The 23,912-nt window shown below is 45.9% G+C and overlaps 4 protein-coding genes across 5 annotated transcripts; 1 reads left to right on the forward strand and 3 right to left on the reverse strand.

The window, feature by feature from the left end:
- The first annotated feature begins 396 nt into the window (after window positions 1-396).
- cdr2l (cerebellar degeneration-related protein 2-like) lies at window positions 397-5,963 on the forward strand. Its single transcript, XM_078796977.1, has 5 exons — window positions 397-545; window positions 1,906-2,018; window positions 2,091-2,239; window positions 2,769-2,933; window positions 3,301-5,963. Exons 1-5 carry the CDS (start codon window positions 467-469, stop codon window positions 4,181-4,183), a joined length of 1,389 nt encoding a protein of 462 aa, XP_078653103.1. The 5' UTR covers window positions 397-466; the 3' UTR covers window positions 4,184-5,963.
- Window positions 4,432-17,745, reverse strand: LOC131103654 (rho GDP-dissociation inhibitor 1). Its single transcript, XM_058050109.2, has 6 exons — window positions 17,579-17,745; window positions 10,972-11,167; window positions 10,794-10,877; window positions 5,789-5,865; window positions 5,669-5,732; window positions 4,432-5,598 (listed from the first exon to the last, which is right to left on the reverse strand). The coding sequence occupies exons 1-6, from the start codon at window positions 17,711-17,713 to the stop codon at window positions 5,396-5,398; spliced, it is 759 nt and encodes a 252-aa protein (XP_057906092.2). The 5' UTR covers window positions 17,714-17,745; the 3' UTR covers window positions 4,432-5,395.
- Window positions 17,746-18,344: 599 nt separating this feature from the next.
- Window positions 18,345-21,139, reverse strand: alyref (Aly/REF export factor). Its single transcript, XM_058050094.2, has 6 exons — window positions 20,753-21,139; window positions 19,341-19,496; window positions 19,115-19,262; window positions 18,978-19,041; window positions 18,718-18,904; window positions 18,345-18,630 (listed from the first exon to the last, which is right to left on the reverse strand). Exons 1-6 carry the CDS (start codon window positions 20,990-20,992, stop codon window positions 18,616-18,618), a joined length of 810 nt encoding a protein of 269 aa, XP_057906077.1. The 5' UTR covers window positions 20,993-21,139; the 3' UTR covers window positions 18,345-18,615.
- Window positions 21,140-21,739: 600 nt separating this feature from the next.
- On the reverse strand, window positions 21,740-23,853 carry mcrip1 (MAPK regulated corepressor interacting protein 1). 2 transcript variants are annotated; one of them, XM_058050117.2, is made up of 5 exons: window positions 23,798-23,853; window positions 23,120-23,213; window positions 22,892-23,010; window positions 22,553-22,657; window positions 21,740-22,473 (listed from the first exon to the last, which is right to left on the reverse strand). In XM_058050117.2, the coding sequence occupies exons 2-5, from the start codon at window positions 23,125-23,127 to the stop codon at window positions 22,409-22,411; spliced, it is 297 nt and encodes a 98-aa protein (XP_057906100.1). In that variant the 5' UTR covers window positions 23,128-23,213; window positions 23,798-23,853; the 3' UTR covers window positions 21,740-22,408. The 2 variants fall into 2 exon arrangements, with proteins under 2 accessions (XP_057906100.1, XP_057906103.1); XM_058050120.2 differs by having other exon boundaries at window positions 22,892-22,995; window positions 23,798-23,852.
- Between the last annotated feature and the right edge of the window lie 59 nt (window positions 23,854-23,912).

The following is a 23,912-nucleotide window of genomic DNA, read 5'->3' on the forward strand; positions in this document are numbered from 1 at the left end:
AATGGCAGAATGTTGTTTTTTTGGAACATAGGATGTAACAACTCAAGGAGTACAAAAGAAGTAAGTATACTACAATCACAGAAATTGTCCTATGTATAATATTTTGAAATACTGATCATATTTTCCTTCCTATATTGCTTTGGCTTCGCAGATCGGAGACTTGTCCCATGATTTCCGAGCTTCCCTGAACGCCTCAAAAGCACCGAGCAGAGCGGACGTGCATGATGCTCATCAAAGCCTGGTGGCACCAAGGCAAGACCCTCCCCACGTCGACTCCACGACCACGACGCCTTCCACCCTCACAGCAGCGGATGGTTCCAATACAATTTATTTCCCCATAGGTTGTTTTAGAATTACACCCTCGGCGAGGGTATAGCGTCGCCACGTTTTGTGGCTTGTCACTTCCGGGGGAGCCTCGGGCGAATTAGCCCATCACACCGCCGGTGGAAGAAGTTAGGCGGCCTCGATGCTCCGTGCGGGCAGGATGGAGGAGTTCGTCACGGAGGAAGAGGAGCCCTGGTACGACCAGCGTGACCTGGAGCAAGGTGAGGCTTCTTCTTCTTCTCTGGTCTGGTCTGGTCTGGTTTGGCGATGCCATTGTGGGTCGGGTGGTGTATGTGCTGGCTTCCTCTTCGGCATGGAGCTCCCTGCCTATTATTCCCATCCTGCCAGTGCAAGTCATTCCAAAAATAGCCCCACTGTCCTCCATTTCCGTGCAATCCATCTTTTGTCCGAGTGTTCCCTGAAAGCCACCCTCACACTCAAAGTATCTTCATCTTCATCTGGCCTTTAGGATGAGGACCAGTGGATGCAACATCCACACTTTCCACATCTGATCTGATTTACTTTAGTTATACTGCAACCGCGACAAAAGAATATCAGCAAATGTAGCTAGAAGAATATCTGAGAACGAAGCTCGGCCTGATGGCTTCAACATCAGCCTTTTTCTAAGTAAAACACAACTCTACCGTTGCTACGGGTGACCCATTGTTGGGACATGTAAGGCATGTACACCTGTACATCCTTCATGTATTTTTATGTTGATACACTACTACTACAATAAGTTAGTACTCCAGGTCCACGTGGTCAACCTAAGAAGTACTCCTGTATAAACTTTAGTCATGTCGTCTTCTAACATAAACGTTGTTTAGATATTTGAGCTCTCACAAAAGCCAACAATATTCGTGTCAGAGTGAAAGTTATGCTCCCGTTTGTAGTTGGGAGCTGATATTTACGCTGCATCTCATCACAAGTCTAAAACTCCTTAAGCCATCCCGGCTTGATCTGATTAGGGATCCCCAGCCCAGACCAGACCAGCCCAGACCTCCTCAGCGTTTTGCCGCTCCACGCCAACGCCAACGCCAACTTTCATCAGCTCACGCTGTCCGCGTGCACCAATTTGATGTTATGTAACCTTCTCAGCTATCTGGTGATGATGAGGTCATTTTCATCCGTCGTGTGCGAGATGACGCAGCTGGACAGGAAACGTCATGGAGCCGTGCAGAAATAGGGAATAGGGAATACGTGCTCCCGCTTTGGTGTGAAATGACATAACACGGCACGTGGCGGCCCCGAGGAACGGAGCTCAGTGGAGGCCCGCTTTCTCACAAGCTCCTTAGCACCTCGGCCGGCCTGGTCCTCCTCCTGTGGAGATGTATCCATCACGTTATGTCATCTCACTTTATTCATTTCTATACTTTTTTGTCTTTAAATATATCATTGACTTATAAATATGATTATATACAGGGGCATGAGCTAGCTGCTAGAATAGGACTTGCGCCCTCTAGTGGCAGAGGATGACATCATCGCTATTACGTCACTACCCTACACCCAGGATGAAGCAGCATTCCTGTATTTGATCTCCTGGATGGAACCGTTTCTCAGCGTTTATGTTTGTCCCGTCAGACTTACACTTGGCAGCCGAGCTGGGAAAAACTCTCCTGGAGCGCAACAAGGAGCTGGAGGAGTCCCTTCAGCAGATGTACATCAACAACGAGGAGCAAGTGCACGAGATCGAGGTACACCAAAACCCCCAAAGCTCCTGGGACTTAACGAGGTGACCTCTTGCTGACCTCCTCGTCTTTGGGCAGTACCTGTCCAAGCAGCTGGAGATGTTACGGGAGATGAACGAGCAGCATGCTAAGGTGTACGAGCAGCTGGACGTGACTGCCAGGGAGCTGGAGATCACCAACGAGAAGCTGGTGCTGGAGAGCAAGGCCTCGCATCAGAAGATCGACAGGTAGGCCTCTGGCATCATGCCCTGGTTGCTAAGCGCTGTTGCTAGGTGGTAGCTTTCATGGCCGTTAGCGGGGTTAGCCCAACCTTGCACTCATCCAATCTATGGTGAACCCTCCGTTTTTGGTCCAAAATGTCCGAAAATAACACCCAAAGCACGGAGACGCCCATCACCAACGTATCCATAACCAAGATGGTGTCCAAAAACTGGACCCCAGAAGCGAGCTTTGGCTGTATGGCATGCACCATCACGTTTGAATAGCAGCATCATGCTAGGTTAGCCTGTTCAGCTAAAGATACTATTGATGTTTTTTTCAGACTATTAATTACTACTTAATTAATACTATAATCTGAGCGCTTTCACGCGACTTGGTCACGACCAGGATACGAGTAAAGCTCCGACCGAGCGGAGAAGGGAGCCTTTGTCCTCGTAAAGCTGCTTCTTGGGTCGCTACCAATAAGCTGTGATTACAGATCACCACGACGTGTGTGTACGTGTGTGTGTGTGTGCGTGTGTGTGTGTGTGTGTGCAGGTTGACGGGCACCATGGAGACCTTGCAGAACCAGGTGGACTCACTGACGGCACGAGTGGAGGAGTTAAGAACTCTGGAGGAGCTGAGGGTCCTCCGGGAGAAGAAGGAACGCCGCAAGACGGTCCACTCGTTCCCGTGCCTTAAAGAGCTGTGCACGGCCCCAAGGTCACGCTTCTGTTCCACTTTGTCGCTCACGTTTTGCTTTTTCTTTGCCTTTCTGATGACTCTAGGTAACGCTAATCCACATAGCGGCCTCTCGGGGGCTACGTCATGTGACGCTAACCCGAACCTAGATGCTGCTCAGGTTCATGGCCCAATGAAGACTTGGACTTTCTTAGGAAAAACCCATAAAACCAGGACAGGGTGTGAAAAGAGGACATTTGGTCACCCTAATCTCAAAAAAGTGACAATTTTCTGGTCTTGTTGGACACTTTGAGATTAAGATGAAAGCGTGCTCTTCTCGGCTCCCAACTAAAAGTTGGTCTTTTTTCATGGATTTCTTGTAACGTTCAGACCTGCTGCCTTTTCCCAGATACGAGGACGGGTTCCTGTTGGCCAACCCGGGCAGCGTGGACCTCGCCGAGAGACAGCCGGCCGAGGAGGAGAACGACCGCCTGAGAGACATCGTGACGTCGCTGCGTGCCGCCATGTCGGCCGAGCGCTCCAAAAGGGAGGGGGCCGAGCGGGAGTGCGCGGCGGTGCTGCAGGAGTTCTTACGTCTGGAGCAGCGTCTCCTCGGCGCCGAGGGCTGCCAGCTTCGGGTTCAGGAGCTGGAGGCGGAGCTCCAGGAGATGCAGCAGCTGAGGAAGTCCAGGGCGTGTCTGACGGAGGACGGCATGGATACGCTGCTCGGCAACGGCCCGGAGACGGACACGCCCGATGAAGGCGCGGCGCTGGACAACGGCGGCGCCGAAGGAGGCGATGCGGGAGGACCGGTGAGGAAAAGCTGCAGCGACACGGCCCTGAACGCCATCAAGACCCGCGACCCCCCAGGGCGGCGGCAGACGGGCCACAAACGAGGCATGTCCATCCTGAGCGAGGTGGACGAGCAGTACCACGCCCTGCTGGAGAAGTACGAGGAGCTGCTGGGAAAGTGCCGCCGTCACGAAGAGAGCCTGTGCCACGCCGAGGTGCAGACCTCCAGGCCCGTGTCCAGGGATCCCTCCATGAAGGAGTACAGCATGGCGTCCGCGGGGGCCTCCGCGGCGGAGGAGGTCCGGGCCCCACAGACGCCTCCTCACGCCCCCTCCACGCCAGAAGCCATGGAGGGCATCAGCAGGCACGTGGAGCAGGTGGACCGACGGCTGAGCCAGAACACCCCCGAGTACAAAGCCCTCTTCAAGGAGATCTTCTCCCGCTTGCAGAAGACCAAGAGTGACGTGAACTCCAGCAAGAGCAGAAAAGGCCACAAGTGAGCGTTGATTACGTCACATATTGAACATTCCCGGGAACGGCAGGTGGATTGAATTAAGCTTTTAATCCTCCTCCGCCTGAGGTGTTTATTTCTTAGTCAGGCCCCGCCCCTTATGAATTGCCAAACTGTACAGCGCCGACGCTCATTTTCCCCTCCAGCATGTCTTGCAGGAAGAAGCATCGTACTGTGGCTTTTGTGTACATTAAAAGAAATGCATTGAGAACGTTTCCTGGAATGAATGAAGACGCGTTGAAGCCCAACTTCAACACTTTAATGTCAAGAGAGGAGCACGGAGCAAACGATGCGTTCATGACCCCGGCGCGCGTACAAAAACATCGGAATAAAGCTGTCGCGGTAAGAAAACACGCTCCGTACTTCGGGGGTGTTTACAAACTGGAGGCACCGTCAGAGGCCAGGATTAAAAAGGTGCCCAGACCCGATCAGGTTCTACTGGGTTTTATGGAGCTCGCGTTAGAAGGCCACGTGGCAGCTGCCAAAAACGCCCTGAGGCCGAGACCAGACATCCTGCATGCAGTGACTTGGGAATGATTTGGGAAAGCCTGCATTCCGAGTCGTCTGCTCGGAGGATTTAGACGCGCGACCGCAGAGAGACGTACAGCAATCCCTCGTTTAGCTCAGTGGCACCTTTTACACTTCCTGGTAGAAGAGGAAATAAGACTGGTTAGCATCGGGAAAGCTGCTTTTCTTCCGGTATCATCCCATGGAAGTAACATTACTGACACCTAGTGACCACTGTACATTACTACGTAGTATTTGGGTCTCGTACATGCCTGGAGTTTTACTTCATGGAATCATTTTTATGCTGAGGTGGAACATTAGCTCAATGCTAATAGTTAGCCGTGTCAAACGTATGAATATTTTAGTTGGCGACGCTGCGGAATTGGACGCGTGAGGGACGGCTGTACTGTACTGTACCGTACCGTACGGTACTCCAAGGCAGACGCGGTGATAAGAAAAAAGGGACAAAAAGCGGAGAAACATTTTGGGCTAATCTTACCGAACTAAATGACCACGACATTCCCATTGTGTATCTTATTCTACTTCCAGGATTTAATACTTTCAAGAAAACAGGAACGTGGAAGTGCGGGGGCGTCCTTGGACGGAAAGGACGGTCAGAAATAGATTTAAAAAAATGGAATGACCGAGAAGGAAAGAAAGCGGAGGAAATGGCGGCGGAGTCGACGAGGGAAGGTCAGTCTTTCCAGTCCTTCTTGATGGTGAGGCTCCACTCCCAGGACAGATGGTCGTGTTTGTCGTCGTCGGTGAACTTGGACTTGATGTTGTAGGTCCCGCGAGCCAGCATGCCTTTGGGCGCCTCCTCGGCAGTGGTGGTGTACTCGTACTCCTCGTTGGGTCTGGGCCCGTAGCTGCCCACCATGTAGTCCGACTTGTCAACTGGACGCGAGACGCGACAGGTCAGGATGGGCTACCGTTGAAGAAGCTAGCATCCGTAGGACGGTCTTACCCTTCACGCCTTTCCTGAACGATTGCTGGATGTACTTCAATCCCGACACGATCTCCCTGTTGACCTGCCAAAGACGCCACGACGTCAGGGAAACCCGGGGAACGCGTGACAAGGACTCACCTTGAAGCTGATCTTGATTCTGTACTCCACGCCCTCCTTCAGCACAAAAGGATTCTTCTTGAAGCTCTCCAGATCTCCTGGAAGGAACAAAGAATACAAAAAGATAACTTTCCACAGACTTAAAATGCCATTTTGTATTTAATAAAGACGTACGAATGGGACAGTTTGACCCCGGAACGGATTGGATTGTCATTATTTCTTACTGGAAAAACTACCATGACGGTACATTCTATACATAAACAGGCATACAGACAGAGGTATACATACACACACATATACATACACACACACACACACACACACACACACACGACATACAGCACCCAAAAATTGCATAAAATGCCAAAGTTTGAATTTGGTCATTTTTGAAAAAACGTAAGGGGTTAGTATGGCGTTTTTTTCAGTTTTTTCAACTTGGTGCTAATGCACTTTTCTCATGAAAAAAACAGGGAAACCTCACACACACTCATCGGGGGCCCCAGAAGCACCCAAAAATGGCATAAAATGCCAATGTTAGAATTTGGTCATTTTTGAAAAAACGTAAGGGGTTAGTATGGCGTTTTTTTCAGTTTTTTCAACTTGGTGCTAATGCACTTTTCTCATGAAAAAAACAGGGGAAACCTCACACACACTCATCAGGGGCCCCAGAAGCACCCAAAAATGGCATAAAATGCCAATGTTAGAATTTGGTCATTTTTGAAAAAACGTAAGGGGTTAGTATGGCGTTTTTTTCAGTTTTTTCAACTTGGTGCTAATGCACTTTTCTCATGAAAAAAAGAGGGGAAACCTCACACACACTCATCGTGGGCCCCAGAAGCACCCAAAAATTGCATAAAATGCCAATGTTAGAATTTGGTCATTTTTGAAAAAACGTAAGGGGTTAGTATGGCGTTTTTTTCAGTTTTTTCAACTTGGTGCTAATGCACTGTTCTCATGAAAAAAACAGGGGAAACCTCACACACACACTCATCGGGGGCCCTAGAAGCACCCAAAAATTGCATAAAATGCCAATGTTTGAATTTGGTCATTTTTGAAAAAACGTAAGGGGTTAGTATGGCGTTTTTTTTCAGTTTTTTCAACTTGGTGCTAATGCACTTTTCTCATGAAAAAAACAGGGGAAACCTCACACACACTCATCAGGGGCCCCAGAAGCACCCAAAAATTGCATAAAATGCCAATGTTTGAATTTGGTCATTTTTGAAAAAACGTAAGGGGTTAGTATGGCGTTTTTTTCAGTTTTTTCAACTTGGTGCTAATGCACTTTTCTCATGAAAAAAAACAGGGGAAACCTCACACACACTCATCGGGGGCCCCAGAAGCACCCAAAAATGGCATAAAATGCCAATGTTAGAATTTGGTCATTTTTGAAAAAACGTAAGGGGTTAGTATGGCGTTTTTTTCAGTTTTTTCAACTTGGTGCTAATGCACTTTTCTCATGAAAAAAACAGGGGAAACCTCACACACACTCATCAGGGGCCCCAGAAGCACCCAAAAATTGCATAAAATGCCAATGTTTGAATTTGGTCATTTTTGAAAAAACGTAAGGGGTTAGTATGGCGTTTTTTTCAGTTTTTTCAACTTGGTGCTAATGCACTTTTCTCATGAAAAAAACAGGGGAAACCTCACACACACTCATCAGGGGCCCCAGAAGCACCCAAAAATTGCATAAAATGCCAATGTTTGAATTTGGTCATTTTTGAAAAAACGTAAGGGGTTAGTATTGCGTTTTTTTTTCAGTTTTTTCAACTTGGTGCTAATGCACTTTTCTCATGAAAAAAAGAGGGGAAACCTCACACACACTCATCGGGGGCCCCAGAAGCACCCAAAAATTGCATAAAATGCCAAAGTTTGAATTTGGTCATTTTTGAAAAAACGTAAGGGGTTAGTATGGCGTTTTTTTCAGTTTTTTCAACTTGGTGCTAATGCACTTTTCTCATGAAAAAAACAGGGAAACCTCACACACACTCATCGGGGGCCCCAGAAGCACCCAAAAATGGCATAAAATGCCAATGTTAGAATTTGGTCATTTTTGAAAAAACGTAAGGGGTTAGTATGGCGTTTTTTTCAGTTTTTTCAACTTGGTGCTAATGCACTTTTCTCATGAAAAAAACAGGGGAAACCTCACACACACTCATCAGGGGCCCCAGAAGCACCCAAAAATTGCATAAAATGCCAATGTTTGAATTTGTTCATTTTTGAAAAAACGTAAGGGGTTAGTATGGCGTTTTTTTCAGTTTTTTCAACTTGGTGCTAATGCACTTTTCTCATGAAAAAAACAGGGGAAACCTCACACACACTCATCAGGGGCCCCAGAAGCACCCAAAAATGGCATAAAATGCCAATGTTAGAATTTGGTCATTTTTGAAAAAACGTAAGGGGTTAGTATGGCGTTTTTTTCAGTTTTTTCAACTTGGTGCTAATGCACTTTTCTCATGAAAAAAAGAGGGGAAACCTCACACACACTCATCGTGGGCCCCAGAAGCACCCAAAAATTGCATAAAATGACAATGTTAGAATTTGGTCATTTTTGAAAAAACGTAAGGGGTTAGTATGGCGTTTTTTTCAGTTTTTTCAACTTGGTGCTAATGCACTGTTCTCATGAAAAAAACAGGGGAAACCTCACACACACACTCATCGGGGGCCCTAGAAGCACCCAAAAATTGCATAAAATGCCAATGTTTGAATTTGGTCATTTTTGAAAAAACGTAAGGGGTTAGTATGGCGTTTTTTTTCAGTTTTTTCAACTTGGTGCTAATGCACTTTTCTCATGAAAAAAACAGGGGAAACCTCACACACACTCATCAGGGGCCCCAGAAGCACCCAAAAATTGCATAAAATGCCAATGTTTGAATTTGGTCATTTTTGAAAAAACGTAAGGGGTTAGTATGGCGTTTTTTTCAGTTTTTTCAACTTGGTGCTAATGCACTTTTCTCATGAAAAAAAACAGGGGAAACCTCACACACACTCATCGGGGGCCCCAGAAGCACCCAAAAATGGCATAAAATGCCAATGTTAGAATTTGGTCATTTTTGAAAAAACGTAAGGGGTTAGTATGGCGTTTTTTTCAGTTTTTTCAACTTGGTGCTAATGCACTTTTCTCATGAAAAAAACAGGGGAAACCTCACACACACTCATCAGGGGCCCCAGAAGCACCCAAAAATTGCATAAAATGCCAATGTTTGAATTTGGTCATTTTTGAAAAAACGTAAGGGGTTAGTATGGCGTTTTTTTCAGTTTTTTCAACTTGGTGCTAATGCACTTTTCTCATGAAAAAAACAGGGGAAACCTCACACACACTCATCAGGGGCCCCAGAAGCACCCAAAAATGGCATAAAATGCCAATGTTAGAATTTGGTCATTTTTGAAAAAACGTAAGGGGTTAGTATGGCGTTTTTTTCAGTTTTTTCAACTTGGTGCTAATGCACTTTTCTCATGAAAAAAAGAGGGGAAACCTCACACACACTCATCGTGGGCCCCAGAAGCACCCAAAAATGGCATAAAATGCCAATGTTAGAATTTGGTCATTTTTGAAAAAACGTAAGGGGTTAGTATGGCGTTTTTTTCAGTTTTTTCAACTTGGTGCTAATGCACTTTTATGGTGAAAAAAACAGGGGAAACCTCACACACACTCACCAGGGGCCCCAGAAGCACCCAAAAATTGCATAAAATGCCAATGTTTGAATTTGGTCATTTTTGAAAAAACGTAAGGGGTTAGTATGGCGTTTTTTTCAGTTTTTTCAACTTGGTGCTAATGCACTTTTCTCATGAAAAAAAGAGGGGAAACCTCACACACACGCATCAGGGGCCCCAGAAGCACCCAAAAATTGCATAAAATGCCAATGTTTGAATTTGGTCATTTTTGAAAAAACGTAAGGGGTTAGTATGGCGTTTTTTTCAGTTTTTTCAACTTGGTGCTAATGCACTCTTCTCGTGAAAAAAACAGGGGAAACCTCACAGACACTCATCGGGGGCCCCAGAAGCACCCAAAAATTGCATAAAATGCCAATGTTTGAATTTGGTCATTTTTGAAAAACCGTAAGGGGTTAGTATGGCGTTTTTGTCAGTTTTTTCAACTTGCATCTAATGCACTTTTATGGTGAAAAAAACATAAGCGGTATAGAAAATGGAAGGATGAGTTGGAAGCGGCAGCCTATGATGAGACATGTAGTATATATTGTGACCACCAGATGGCACTCCGCCCCAGGAACTGACCGACTAGATTTATTCCTCCACATTGCAGTGATGCAAATACATTTCTTCATAGCCAATTCCGTGTTAGTGATTTTTTTTATCTTGGAAATGACACTTAGTTGGAGATATTATAAAATATGAGTTTACATGACACAATGACCCCAGTATTCTCTACTCTAAATCATGTTTGTCTTTGTTTCCTCAAGACACACTATATTTATTACCGCTTTGAATCTATGAATTGCGTGGCTTCACGCTATCACGGGTTTGCAAATATACATGAATGAATAACTCATCGCATTCATGATGAAATACAGCCTATTATGAGTCAAAACATTTTGACATATAAGCCAAGTTTACACACTTGTTTTGCTAAAACTAAAATACACATTCAAAGACGCTGGGATGATACAGTCATGGAAAAAATGACCGTTTCGTCCCTTTAATGCCCGATGCATCTAAAGCTACACGATTTTGGACAGATCTAATGATGATGACATAAGACTTTAATTCAAGAGATGATATCTAGCAACTACCGTGGTTTTCTGTCCTCCTCTGAGCTATTGTTGTTGCCATGGTTATATTTGTCCAAACAACTGCACCTTCACTTGTACGAGGTATTAAAATGACCCTGACAGTGAAAAACCAAACCCTACTTGGCAGGAATTGGCTTATAAGGGTGGAATCTGCAACGCGGTAAACACGGTCCATGGAGCGTTGTACATCGTGTGCGTGTGGAGAATCACACTAATCAATAATACAAATCATGTTTCCCATCATGCTGCTGGCACACAGGACAGTGTTTGCTGCTCACCCTGCAGGTCAAGTACCAGAGTGTTGGGCGCCGAGTCACAAAGCAAAGTCATCCGTGTCACCTGGATGTTTGGGGTGCTTGGATCTAAAACGTGGGTCAGAGTCACAGTTGACATTTACCACTTCCTTGAAAGCATCGCAATAGAATGATTTGGTCGCACATCAGCCTGGCGACTCACCTGTACAAGCCGGGACCTTGCCCAGTAACGCCTCCTTGTACTTGCGCAGGCTTTCGTCGTCTTTGTCCATCTCTTGGATCTCCATTAAGCTCTTCTGGGCCGGAGCTTTGTAGTTGACCGTGCAGTCCGTCTCCTCGTTGGCTGCGGCGATCGCGGCGAGCTGCTCGGGTGTGGGTTCTGGCTCTGCCATGGCTCGCTAAACGGAAGAGTGAGCAGTAATGAGCGTTTCGTTTGGTCTTTAATGAGATTTGACCTGCACATGGCGAGGGGGGGGGGGGGGGGCGGCTGAGCTCATGGAGTAGACATCTGGACGATGATCGAGATGGAAATCTAAACCTGAGCCAATCAAGCACTCCTCAAAGGGCCTGTTGTAACATCCCCTTACCACAGAACTAAACAAACATGGCGTCAACCGTGTGGGACGTTTGGGAAAGTCACGTGGCCAAACGCTGTGCACCCGGGGCTTGTTCCTATTGCTGCAAACACAGCGATCTGTGATTTCATCATGGAAATGATGGCGTAGATGACCAGCTCATCATCATCATCATCGTTGAACCAAGAATAATTGCATGGGGGTGTGTACCCCATTCAGGCATGTTTGCTTCAAGACCTTCCTTAAAGAATCAAAGCTAAGACGGCCAGCAAACATGCAGTGAAATAAGCGCGTCACCGAGCGCCGACACGAGGCGTACGTATGCTGTGCAGAGGAACCATTAGCCACCATCAACACCTGCAGCAACCCCGAGGCAGCTGGAAGCCTGCTTCTCATTACACGCGGTCTGGTTCATGTCTTGCTCCGTCGCCATAGCACCACGGTCCATCTAACAGTTTGGTGCCATTCTTCAGCAGCGGACGGGTGAAGCTGCGGGTTATCTCCAGGATAAACGTGTAACTTGCTGGGTTGTTTGCTTTCAGGCTCTGGTAGCTAAAAGCTAAACTCCACGGCCACTAATATCTGGTCTTCTGCGGCCGTTGGATGAGGCAAGAACGTACTGCAGCTTCCCATATTTCAAAGCACTCGGTCATGAGGCCACTTAGTGGAAGTGGAGAAGATGACGTGCTTGGACGAAACACAAGACATGAACCATGTTGACACAGGCTCCGAGGCCCAGAGGGGAGACTGATAAACGGTGCTGAAAGAAGTCAAACGATACGTTTTTCAACTTAAAAAGGGCCACACGGGCCAAAAAAGACACTCTTGGCCGACATGCTGAGACAATTAGCATCACAGCCCCTCTTATTGGTCCATGATCATTGCTGAAGAACACCTCAGGCTGACTTCATACAAACCATCCACAATGCAAAGCTGGCCTGGATCATCTCAGCCAAAACAACACCGAGTGTTTACATCGCGCTGACGGCAGTAAATCACACGACTGCAAACAGAACCCGCCGGGCTGTCGCTCCGTGTCGGCCGTGCACAGCTGGGAATTGGACCTGCGGTTCCTAATGGGGCCTCTGTGCTTCCATAAAACACACACATTCCTTCTCTGCCAGTTGCATGCAATGGCCGCTTCACTGCGCATGTTTGTGGAAGCAGGGCGACACAAAGAGACCGGAAAATACTGATGGACCCACAGGTGGCTTCTCTCACTTCCTCTTCTCCGCTCTACAGCGAGCTAACAGGAAGAAGCCATCACATAACAGTGACATGGTCGTTTTCCACCCGCTGGTATCCAGACTCAAGCCTACTGGCTTTGTAGTGGTCAGCACCGCGGCGACCACCTTTTCATCACACTTACGCTCATTTTATTGTTTTTTTTTTTTTAATGGAGATCTCTACTAAGAGTTTCTAACAGGTTGTGACTTTGAAGGCTGGAAGTGTGAGAAGGTTGAGAAGGTCCCTTGACTTGCTGATGGACTGAGACGGACCGTGCCGACGAATAAACGTGGCTCCATCCTTTAATTCCAAACTTCCACATCACCTAGCTAGTGACACCCAGGGTCAGACGTCATTTCTGGTTTGACTTCCCCGATTGGGATTAGAACATGATCCAATTTATAATATGATTTGGCAAACACATCAAATAATGACGTGAATAATATCCAAGTACTTCATGTAGTAATGAATACACACCAAAGAAAGGTAGGCTTGTGGCTACCAACAAAGCCCAAGTCCATGTCTTTATCTACAGCAGGGATTTTCAGTGGGTGAGCCTCCCCTGTGAGAATACAATAGAATGGGGGGCCGCCCCGACTCCTTGAAAAACTGATTTTGTGGAGCATAGTATGTGGAATTTGCCGCTTGGCCCAGATTCTTTACTCACTCACTGAAATGTAGGAAGTCAAAATGTGTTTATTCTGCCTTAGACAGAACTCAAATAAGCTTAGTAGCTTTGAAAAACAGATTTTTCCTCAAAGATCCCTTTTAACCGAGATAAGCACATCCTGTCAGGAATAAGTGAAGGTACAAACGTGTACAATTTAGGAGATGTTAGTACTGGAATTGCTACAGTTGTGAAGAATCGTTCCATGAATGTCGGCGACGACCTTATTTTACGCCGACTATGAAATATGTGAATCAGCAAATGAGGGCCAACGCAGGAGTAAACCGGATTAGCGCTAACCACATTAACATTGTTGCCATGATGACACACATTCTTGTCGGCTGACTCTGCACAAACAACACAACGGTGTCTCAACTGGCGACCGGCCAGCTCCAGTCATTGGTCGCGCCTCAGACAAGATTATACGCCTGTGTTATGAATATAAGTTTTTTTTTAATGACACTCTTATTTTGTTTACACAGAAAGTATGTGGCTTTTATTTTGAAGTGTGCGTGTTGAGTGGTGACAGCCAAGACGTAAACGTGCCTCGTTCTCATTTCACTCACAACTTGCATGACGTCATAAAATGGTGCCTTGCTTTTATAAGCGGTTAAACAGCTTGAGTAGGACACACACAGATGCACTAGCATGCTCTGCTAAACTAAGCTAACCCACTAGCTTGCGTTCGTGCTCCGTAAGAGAAGAGTCAAAATTTTTTCAACAACTTTTACGGCGGTTCAGGTTGCCATTTTGACATGTTAACAGCCGGGAGATATTCCGCAATGATTGAGCGGTCCGGCGGTAAAATACTTCCCCACACAAACGTTCTTTTACCTCACGATGTTGGCATTTCATTCACATTATGTCAATTGTCGCAAAACTCTGTTTAACAGTAGATTCTGTCTTTATTGACCAATTCTGAGATTCAGAGTGTGAATTTTTTTGCCAAGAAGTCATAAGAAGACAATCTGTGGCCGATAGTGAAAGGTTAAACAACAACACCGCTGTGGTGAGATTACAGTAAATGGGATTATGCCCAACCAGGCATTGAGCGACATGCTTGGGAAGTACCTGAAAGCACCACGGATGTTTTGGATGGTTGTCATGCTGGAAGACCTATCTACGACCCAACGTCAGTGTTCTGGCTGAGGCCAGGAGGTTCTATTCCCTTGCAAGATGATACACGTGATGACCCCATTTCATAAAAATGATGGACCGCCTCTTCGAAAGGGAGGACGCTTACGAAATCCGCAGGGGTTTAAATGATTTGCTTGGTGGTTACGTGGATCCAAGTCATCCCAAAGTGTGATGATGTTGGATTATTTGGGAATGTTTGACAGCCAGCCTATGCCAACACATCAGAGGCATCGGGTATTGATACCTTGGCTACACGCTAAGCTGACATTTATAGGGACGCTGCAGTCACCCAACATTTGAGGCTTTTTCAGGTGACATTTAGATGGCGGCTGACCCCCCCCCCGCTGAACCCCCCCCGCACACATCTGCACCCGTTTTGATCCTCTGTAGCGCTGAATCGTTGCTTCTCTACTTCTGTCAGAGACCAAAAACGGGACTACAAACATGTCACAATGCAGGTGGACATTTTGTTTTTCAACGTTACGCAAACTTCCTTGAGCTGGCGAGAGCTTGATGATTCACTTCCTCTTGACTGCTAAAGCAAAAGGCAGCAGAGTCAAAGTACAATTTCAACTATTCCACCTGTGATCCCACGTAACCTTCGTTTACCGTCAGGATTCTTTCCTCGTGGTTGCCAGCAAGGAAGGCAGCAGCAAATTGTTCTACGTACAAAAATAGCTCAGAGCGAAGTGCTGATAGTGGCGCAATGAGGAAGTGGTGCAGCAAGAACTCCTCAAGAACTAATGCAATGCAGAGGAAGTCCAAAAGACACAATGCAATCAAAGGAGAGGGGGGAGCAGGTTTGAGTGGCTGTGATGAACCCGTCTGAACCGATTACATAAAAAGTTAGTCCAATTTTCAAAAGGAAATAGTCATACTGTATCGGCAGAGGCAAACCAGAAAGAAACAAAAGACGACTTTAGCAGGAAGAAGCAGAACAAATAGGAAGCTTTAAAAATAGCTGGGGTGAAATCCCTGTGTGCAGGGGCAGGAAGCGGTGACAGAATGAGATAGGAAGGTACCGGCGGCTGGGAAGGTACCCACTGAAAGTTCTCCACTCAATCCAGTATTATATACCGCATGTCCGTGCCTAAAACCACTGACAAGGTGGAACGTCGTACATTCCTGCTTGGATTACAAGCAGCAATGTTGGCTCAACACTTGGATTGGATCCAAGGATTCAATTGAACTTAAAGAAGGTTGCGTTCCGACACAAACAAGACCACACAAATCATTTCCTGCAGACACTAGGCTGTGTGTGTCGAAGGGGACATCCACGCACTCCACGAGGGACGTGACGTGCTACTTTGTAGGACCCCATGATTCCCCGTTAAAGGAATTGACTAGTAGAAACGGAATCTAATGTTAAACGTGGAATTTGGCAGGAATTTACGAAATTGAATGAAATGCAGTCACCGTGAGGAGAAGGAACGTTGGTGTGGGGAAGTATTTCCCCTGGCGGACCGCTCAAAAACACTAGCCCGCCCCCCTCCCTCAACCGAACATGTTGACTCTCAGGCTGTATGAGTGTGTTGACAGCGTGTTGTGCGTTACCGCTTGTTCGTGCAAACGAGCCTTTAACGATGCCCGCTGAAGTTGTGCAAGTTGCGAGTAAAATAAAGAGGAGAGACACCCGGCTGGTCTTAACCATCAAGACCAGAAGAAATGTATCACACTCCATCTTCCTTATAACCACAAGCACGGGCATTGCGCTTTGTTGAGGATTGTGTGCGTGCAGAGGCTGACATCCCAAATGAACCAAACTACATCTGTTTCCGAAATACTGGGCAGAATTTCCCAATGGCATATTGCATCAATAAATGTCAGAATTCAAAAGAAAAACTACATTTGGAGCCCCAAATAGGTTGAGAAAGCATTGCCAGATGATACACACCTGTTGAAAAATGACTGGTCAACCGGTCATCCCACCATCTAATATTTAACCCCACTCCCCGGAAACAATACTCTGTCACGGTACCATAATATCTCAAGGACCAAAAACATGGTTTGGTCTGCCCCATGTGAGCAAAAATTCCATCAAAGCTGTAAAATAAAATACAAATAAACATGAATTGAATATCAAATTTGTTGTCAATTAACTGTAGAAGTGATTAATCATCAGTTAACCGTGACAACTGAAAATACCCTTTCTAAAATGTCATGCCAACCGCACTCATCACTTGATATTTTAGGATACATTTTGACCAAAAAGGTCCCCTGTCAATCTTTTAAATAGATCGGGGCTTTGAAAAATGTGAGGCGGGCCTCCCACAGGCCTTTCCCACCGGGGACGGTGTAGCAGCTTGAGAAAAATACAGAAAATGCTGTCTTTTTCTCGGTTAACTTTGGTTATGTTTAAAAATACAGCGGAACCCCAGTTAGTGTATTTTTCTGGTTTAAGATGCTGAGAAACGCCATTGAATTCAGGATCCACAAAGAGAAGCCAACATGCCACACACCTACATTCCAGGTGTCGCTGATGGTTGGCCTTTTATAGCCAAAGCGAGGCGGGAAGGGGTGAGAGGATTTGTGGTGATGGCGGCTGATCTCTTGGAATAATCACCCATTAGCCATAATCACTTGGAGCACATTTGATCCAAGGAGGTGTGATATACGCACACTTAAACAGGGTAACCATTAAGTGGTAACGGCGGTTAATCACCGTTTTGATCTAAGGAATAAATGGGCCCTTCGCACAAGTTCAGATTTGGGTGGGTTGAACAAAAAAAGGTCGAATCCAGGAAGTTACACGGAATCTTCCACTTCCGCCATATTACACATCACACAAAAAGGCCAACTTTTTAGTTGAAGTTTAGTGAACTAATTACTTGTTGTAACAAATAGCCGTGAGCATTCATGCTAAAAAGGCCGTGGTCATGGTTGGAGTGGTCTCTAACACCCGGAAATGAAACGAAGTTAAGGTTTTTTTTAATGCACGTTGCCGAAGCATGACTTCAAGAAGCCATAGCATCAAGTTTGGCGAATGACCCCACGAGAAAACACATTAAACATATCTAGCTTGATGTTAATGAATATTTTCAAATTCACTCGTAGCAGGAAGTTGCTCTTTGCCCAACTAAACAGGTCATTAATTCGGATTCTCGGGTAAAGCAAACGCTTCCGTCCAAACCTCGCTAAGTGTACCGAAAGTCGTAGTACAAAGCGACTTCCACGAGTTTGTCGAATGTTTCATTGAATCTTACCGTTTTACCGCTGAAGGACAAGAAGGCTCTTGTGGACGCTGGCGAGGGGGTGAAGTGAAGTGACACAGGAAAATGTGAGCGTTCCCGTGAACAGGCCAACAACGTCCGGCGGATCGGCTTCACAATAAAAGTCATGCTGCTTGGACGAGAAATTAAAGGTTGCAGTTGCCACGCTTCACGCCGAAATATCACGCTGACTAATCTTTATATTTTATTTTTTCATATGGTTCGTTTTATTAGTCGCAGGTAGAACATAAAAATGACGTAAGTCTTATATATATTATATTTCCATAGTCATGGGCTGACCCATGACCATTGCATTGTTCGCAGAACAATGAAAAGCAAATTCAAGATAAATTGGATTCATGTTTGTGTACGTCGTAGGATACGCCCAATTTTGCACAATCTTTCCCTCGTTATCAATAATCTAAAGTCAACAATACTACATGGAACTTATCAGTGTGTAGCAGTTTTTAGCTTCACGATACAAGTATTACATAGGGTAATTACATGACGAATTCCACTTCCGCGCACTAGTGTGTGGAGACATCTAGTGGCATAACAGCACAAATACACAGCTTGGTCATTGAATACTACTGGTATTCTTACCGAGGGATAACTTGTGTCATTTTTACAAACCCAACTATATTAAATCCATTTAACACTTTTTATAAAGTGAAATGAAGACTTAAAATATGTATTCAACTTGAATATGCAAGTCATAACTACAGATATATGTGAAGAATAAGACAAAATGAGTGGGATATGGTTAATATACACTGCAGGTTTTATTACAAGTGTCATTTACTACAAGTTTTGAGGAATGGACTTGGAAATTTCAACTTTCAACCTACAGACAAAACCATTTTCATCAGAAAAGGAGAAAAAAAAATGTATAAAACACTTCAGAGCAGTTAAAAGAGGCTGGAGCAATGATCAATCACATCAGGAGAACCATGTGTATGTAAAACAATCTGCACTATTGTAACAGACATCCTTCTGTGCAGACAGGGAAGGACGGCCAACAGCAAGACTTCTTAGCTCGTGTCCATCTGAGAACAAAGAAGCAGAGTGAATGTTAAGACAGCTGCAGACGCCGGAATCGTTCCGTCATGCGCCGCACAAACAGCCGGACTCACTCTTGCATTGTAGGCATCTAACTGAGCGTCGAGTTCTTCTGCGGAGAGCTGCTGTTTGCTGCCAGCGCCTCTGCCACCTCGACCCCGTCCCCTGAATCCGCCGGCGCCCCGTCCTCCGGCACGTCCCCTCTGCATGCCGCCAAAGTTGCCGCCACGGGTTCTGTTCATTCCGCCGCCTCTGTTCATGCTGGGGAAGAAAAGAAATTAATACACTGCAGGGCTTCTTGACAATAAATCCCAAAAAACAAACAAAACCTCACCCCTGCATTGGCCGCCTCTGTGTATCAATCTGTGATGTGACTAGCTGTATGTTCATGGGCCTCCCTGGGGGATAAAAAAGGATTTACTATGACAGCGCAGGGAAACAAAATGTGTAGAGAAAGCGGAAAGCCCTTACCATCCAGCGGGATGCCATTGTACTGTTTCATGGCCTTGAGCGCATCTGCCCTTCTTTCAAAGTGGACATCTGCCGTTCCGAGGCTTCTTCCCGAACGATCATAATGGACCGCTGCCTTTTTCAACGTTCCAAACTCAGCAAAAAGTTCCTGGAGAAAAGCAACCTCAGCAGCTGTCCTCCAGCCTCTTTTTCTTTGACACAAAAAACAAACTCGACGCAGGTGTACCTGAATATCGGCGTCTGAAACCCCAAAATCAAGGTTGGAGACAAGGAGCTTCCCTCCGGTTTCCACGCCAGCTCCGCCGCTGCCAGCTGTGCCGTTGAAGCCGCTGAAGCCGTTGTCAAACATGTCGTGTTGCCACTTATCTGGGAGCTGTTTGGGCTGCAACAGATGAGAGAACGCACCTGCTGACTTCAGGAATCCCGCTTGTCTCTGTCAATCACTGAGTCCACACGCTGGGTGTTGGGGCAAGCAGAGGCTCCACTTCCAACAGGGCCAGGGTGCTCAGCTCCCCCAAGAGGGTCCTGCCATTATCCCCTTGCCCACCCCATCACTACAGGCATGTCAGTGCACTCAGGAGGATGTACACAATACACATGTGGGCTGCATTACTTTTAGCACATGCATTAGCTATTTGTGGTAAAGTGCGTTTTATACACATCTTCCCAAAGCCACACACCATTTCTATGCTACACTTAAGCGGCCCGCTCTTTCCTCCACCAGATGCTCTACAGAAATGAGTCTTCTGGGTAGTCTCCTCCTGAAGCAGCTGCCTCCTGCGATGACCAATGCTTCCAGGCCCGATCAAAAGTTCTTTAAAAGCCGGGGGCAGCTTTTATCGGATGGGGACATGTCCATGATGCATGTGGATGGATGTGGATGGATCAGAAAACAACCAGAGCAACTATGGCGTCTACGAGAGCGTCGATTTAGCCGAGCGTCCATTTTGAGAACACGCCATTTTGACTGGGGCTTCGTCTGCAATGTTTAGTAACACACACAAAACGAGGGGTGGGGATTAGCTTTATCGGGACACTACGATGGGGGGTTGAAGTCCTCGGATCCATCCACCACACCGGTTGGAAAGCCAAAAGACGAAAAGGGGCCTTGGAGTGGAGCCCGCCAGCCACTCCCGGACAAAGGACATCCTGGTCACTCACAAAACGCTGCTCCTTTTGCGACGACAAAAATCATTACTGGATGCTCTCTTGATGTGTTGGACGTTTCCAGTCGCCGCCATAAAGAAACTTTGCATCAAAAGCACAGATATTGGCAGTGGGCGAAAAACTGAATCGGTCGTCGTTGATTCAAAATGGCGACGACAGAACCTTCCACGATCCAACTTTAGCTAACAGGCCAAATGGCTAGCACATTAGCTCTTAAAAATGGGCCGTCTTCTTGCAAAAAAGGTAACTTAAAGTTGCTTCAGGGAGGGACAGACATATTATGCAAACACTTTCCATTAATGCTCAACCGCTCGTGTTAACAGCTCTCCACCGAGAGCAGTGTGGCGGTAAGCAATCATTCAACTCGTTGATTAGCAAGCTGGCTAGGCGTTGAGCTAGCAAGCCGCCTGGAGAATACCCAGGCATTCTGAAGTTGCCGAAGATGTTTCCCTTTTCTGCCCATTCTCATACCCTGCTGTATGGCGTCGGTCTGCCTCGAGCGCGGTTCAGGTTTTGACGGCTCCTCATGGGGCCGGATCCTCCGCCTCGGCCTCCAAATCCTCCGCCGCTTACGCCAAGGCGCCCAGCGCCTCCTCCTCGGCCGCCGCCAAGGCCTCCGCGGCCTCGGCCTCTTCCACCCCTGCCGCCACCTCTCTGCTGCCTATTCTGTTTGATAATGTCGTCTAAAGACATATCCATTTTGTCGGTCATAATGCTGTCCCAAAAATTAAACTGCTGACAAAATAATTTCTTTAAAAAAAGCACGGCCTATACTCGCTTGTCTTGCTGTTCTACCCTCACACAACTGCAGCCAACTGGTTCTCGCTTAAACACAAAGGACTTAAGGAGGTTCGCCGACGTTACGTCATCACGCAACATACGTCATTACGTCACACACGCAGTACCCTGATCCAATACAACACCGGGATCAGCCTCTCCAGTATTTACCTTCTCTCCTCATATTCCTAGAGATAACATCTGTATTTGTTGCTGGATAGACAAAACGGAATTGATCAACCAGGCTGTGTAATTTACACGCATCCTTATCGTTTCATAACTTGTCAAATGATATGCCTTCGACGCCATTAATACAGGAGTGTTCAAAGAGCATAGTAGTAATGGCCCGCAGCGGAATATTCTCGGAAAATTGGGAGAAACATTGAAATGTTAACACTAATACGCTTTGTAACGTAGAACAGAACACGACGGGGGTTTGTTTTGTAAAGGCAAATGCCATCATCCAAAGTTAACTATGCTTGCTAAAATTTGGATCAGTGACTGCCAGGGTGGTGCCATAACTAGCAGATGGTATAAAACAGTCTTCATTTTAGTTACACATCCACTCACCATTTCAAAAAGTAGTGCAATTTCATGTTAAAACAAAACCAATTCAAATGGTTGCATTCTGACCCGGAGGGGCATCAAACAGGTCAATGCATGGTGGATCAATACACAGAGTTGTGTAAAAGTCTTTTATTCAGCATTTTGTTTCAAGGCTTTGGGAAGAGGTGTTAATCTGGGGGGGTCGGGAGGGTACTTTGAGAAGATTCTTTGTATTGGTTTAGTCTGAACACACAAATTTGTTTCAAAATCCTGGCATTGCATTTGGCTTTCAGAATACGCTGATGAAGTCTGCATTTTATGGGACAATTTCCTTACTTCTACAAGCTATCTCACTATCTTTCTACAAAACAAACAACAGAAAATAAAGTCAGCCCTTTCTCGTTTTTCTCCAAGGTCAAAGTAGCCGTCGTATTACTAGTCAAGACTGGAGTCTTCCATGTCCTGGAAGAGGAAGTGGAGCGTGTCAACAGTTTGCAAATCAGCATCAGGTGCCAGCAACAACTGATGGAAGTTTATCCGTCCCGTTCATACATAATATGAAGATTGCGTGGCCTTGGAAATGAACCCAGACAGTGAGAGTTAATTTAAATTTATGGAAATCCAGCCTATCCTCCTCATCAGCTGTAGAGTGTAAAGACAGACGGGCTTGCTGTGGTTCAACGTTCACAGGAAATCGCTTGGCATTCTGCCTCATACTGGCAAAACAGGGCTGACTTTGGATGTCAGAGGAAATGTTCTCAAGGGTGGGTGGATAAAAAGTGCTTAACACCGTCTCAAGGAGGACTAGGACTTCTTGGAGTCCTGTGTGTTGCGCTTCTTGAGGTCGGTCAGGTCCACCGGTGTGAAAGCTGGAAGATCAGAAAAGAAAAAAAGAGTCAGTGTTGCATTTCAAACCAATAAAGATCATTTGATTCAAGTTAAACATACAATGTAGGTTGGGATTTGGATTCTTTTCCACATATTCCTGTGGTCCACGGTCATTTCGTTCACTGTTTTGTGTTGATCTGATGTCTCTGAGCACACACTGCCAGGCTGTACAACAAGGAAAACAAGTATCTTGGTCAATTTAAGCTTTCTATTCCATCCTGGGAAATTCATTTTCATTTTACAGTGCTCCTAGTTGTGACTGAAACTCTTTTCCACAGCAATATTTGCAATATTTACCATCTAAACATCTGGTAGGTGGAAGGCACTTCTTTATTCTGAGCCATGTACAGTGTTGATTATAGAAATCAAGAAAAATGCATACTGTGATAAAATACTTACTATCATGGATAAAGCGCACGTTTTCCTCATGGGCTGGGGTGAAGAGCTCGCCCCAGTTGGTGGGTGATCTGGGGCTGGAAGTCCGTTTGTAACTATTCACCATCCTGGGAGCAGATGAGCTTGAGAAATGTGCAAACAACCACATCAGTAGCATACAAGGACTAGCCTGAGGCACACGAATATTGTTACATAACATTTATGCCATGAACTATGAACAACTTTTCAGACCTTGTCATTCTGTTTCGTGGTCTTGCTCTCTTCTCACTCCTCTTTGGTGAGTGCCTTGGATTAATACAACACTTTCAAAGTCCTCGGTTGAAGTCTAGCAATAAAGAACAGCGGCAGTTTGATCTAAAATTCAGAAAATCACACCAGTGGTAAAAAATGTAGGCAACCAAGTGCGTTTGTGGGACAAACAGATGGGCGTCGCACGACAGAAACTGCAATATCGTTGAATTGATGACGACTGAATACAACATTAGAGAGTCAAGAGTTGCTGATCCGAGCCCCGCAGCAAAGGCACGCCATTCGTCAGCAAAACCAAGAAAACAGTATGTTCGCTGACACAGGCGCTTTGTTTACGTCCGGACTCGCTTCGCCTCCGTTAAGTTGCTTTGACTCGCAGAGCTGCCAAAACTACACATCTTCTCATCTTCCACTTGCTAAATATTTGCAAAAATAAGATGGGCGCCAAACACAGGCAGTCGCCACTTTACTAGAGATTTGCTGACACAATAAATTCAGCTAACATTAGCCGCTAGCTAGCTGTTAATTGTGTAGACGTAACGTTAGCATAGAAAGGCTAATTGTTTATCAACAAGAACTCAACGTAATGTTACTGCAAGGCCACGTAAATAGCGATTAAAGGGGCGGATGTATGAAATGAAGTAGAAACAGACTACAAACCTTTTATTTTAAATATTTCCTTTTGATTTCTTTATGCCGTACACGACGCTAGATTTAGCTAAAGGGTTGCCAATGCCAACCAATCATTTCCGGTAAGAGACACGGAAGTGTTCTT

This window comes from Doryrhamphus excisus, linkage group LG16 (assembly GCF_037039965.1).
Source record: "Doryrhamphus excisus strain RoL-2023G ecotype Guam linkage group LG16, RoL_Dexc_Guam_v1.1, whole genome shotgun sequence".
NCBI classification, from domain to species: Eukaryota; Metazoa; Chordata; class Actinopteri; order Syngnathiformes; family Syngnathidae; genus Doryrhamphus; species Doryrhamphus excisus.

Excerpts from the sequence above, each read along its gene's own strand:
- mcrip1 (XM_058050117.2), bottom strand. Across the intron at positions 22,658-22,891 it reads CGTGCGCTTTATCCATGATA|CCTGGCAGTGTGTGCTCAGA; the intron begins GTAAGTATTTTA and ends CTTGTTGTACAG. Across the intron at positions 22,474-22,552 it reads TCCAAATCCCAACCTACATT|CTTTCACACCGGTGGACCTG; the intron begins GTATGTTTAACT and ends CTGATCTTCCAG.
- LOC131103654 (XM_058050109.2), bottom strand. The coding sequence starts at position 17,713 with ATGACTTTTATTGTGAAGCCGATCCGCCGGACGTTGTTGGCCTGTTCA. Across the intron at positions 11,168-17,578 it reads TGTCCTTCAGCGGTAAAACG|CGAGCCATGGCAGAGCCAGA; the intron begins GTAAGATTCAAT and ends TCTTCCGTTTAG. Across the intron at positions 5,599-5,668 it reads GTTCAGGAAAGGCGTGAAGG|TTGACAAGTCGGACTACATG; the intron begins GTAAGACCGTCC and ends TCTCGCGTCCAG.
- cdr2l (XM_078796977.1), top strand. The coding sequence starts at position 467 with ATGCTCCGTGCGGGCAGGATGGAGGAGTTCGTCACGGAGGAAGAGGAG. Across the intron at positions 2,019-2,090 it reads AGCAAGTGCACGAGATCGAG|TACCTGTCCAAGCAGCTGGA; the intron begins GTACACCAAAAC and ends GTCTTTGGGCAG. Across the intron at positions 2,240-2,768 it reads TCGCATCAGAAGATCGACAG|GTTGACGGGCACCATGGAGA; the intron begins GTAGGCCTCTGG and ends GTGTGTGTGCAG.
- alyref (XM_058050094.2), bottom strand. The coding sequence starts at position 20,992 with ATGACCGACAAAATGGATATGTCTTTAGACGACATTATCAAACAGAAT. Across the intron at positions 19,042-19,114 it reads CAATGGCATCCCGCTGGATG|GGAGGCCCATGAACATACAG; the intron begins GTAAGGGCTTTC and ends TTTATCCCCCAG. Across the intron at positions 18,905-18,977 it reads CAGAGGCGGCCAATGCAGGG|CATGAACAGAGGCGGCGGAA; the intron begins GTGAGGTTTTGT and ends TTTCTTCCCCAG.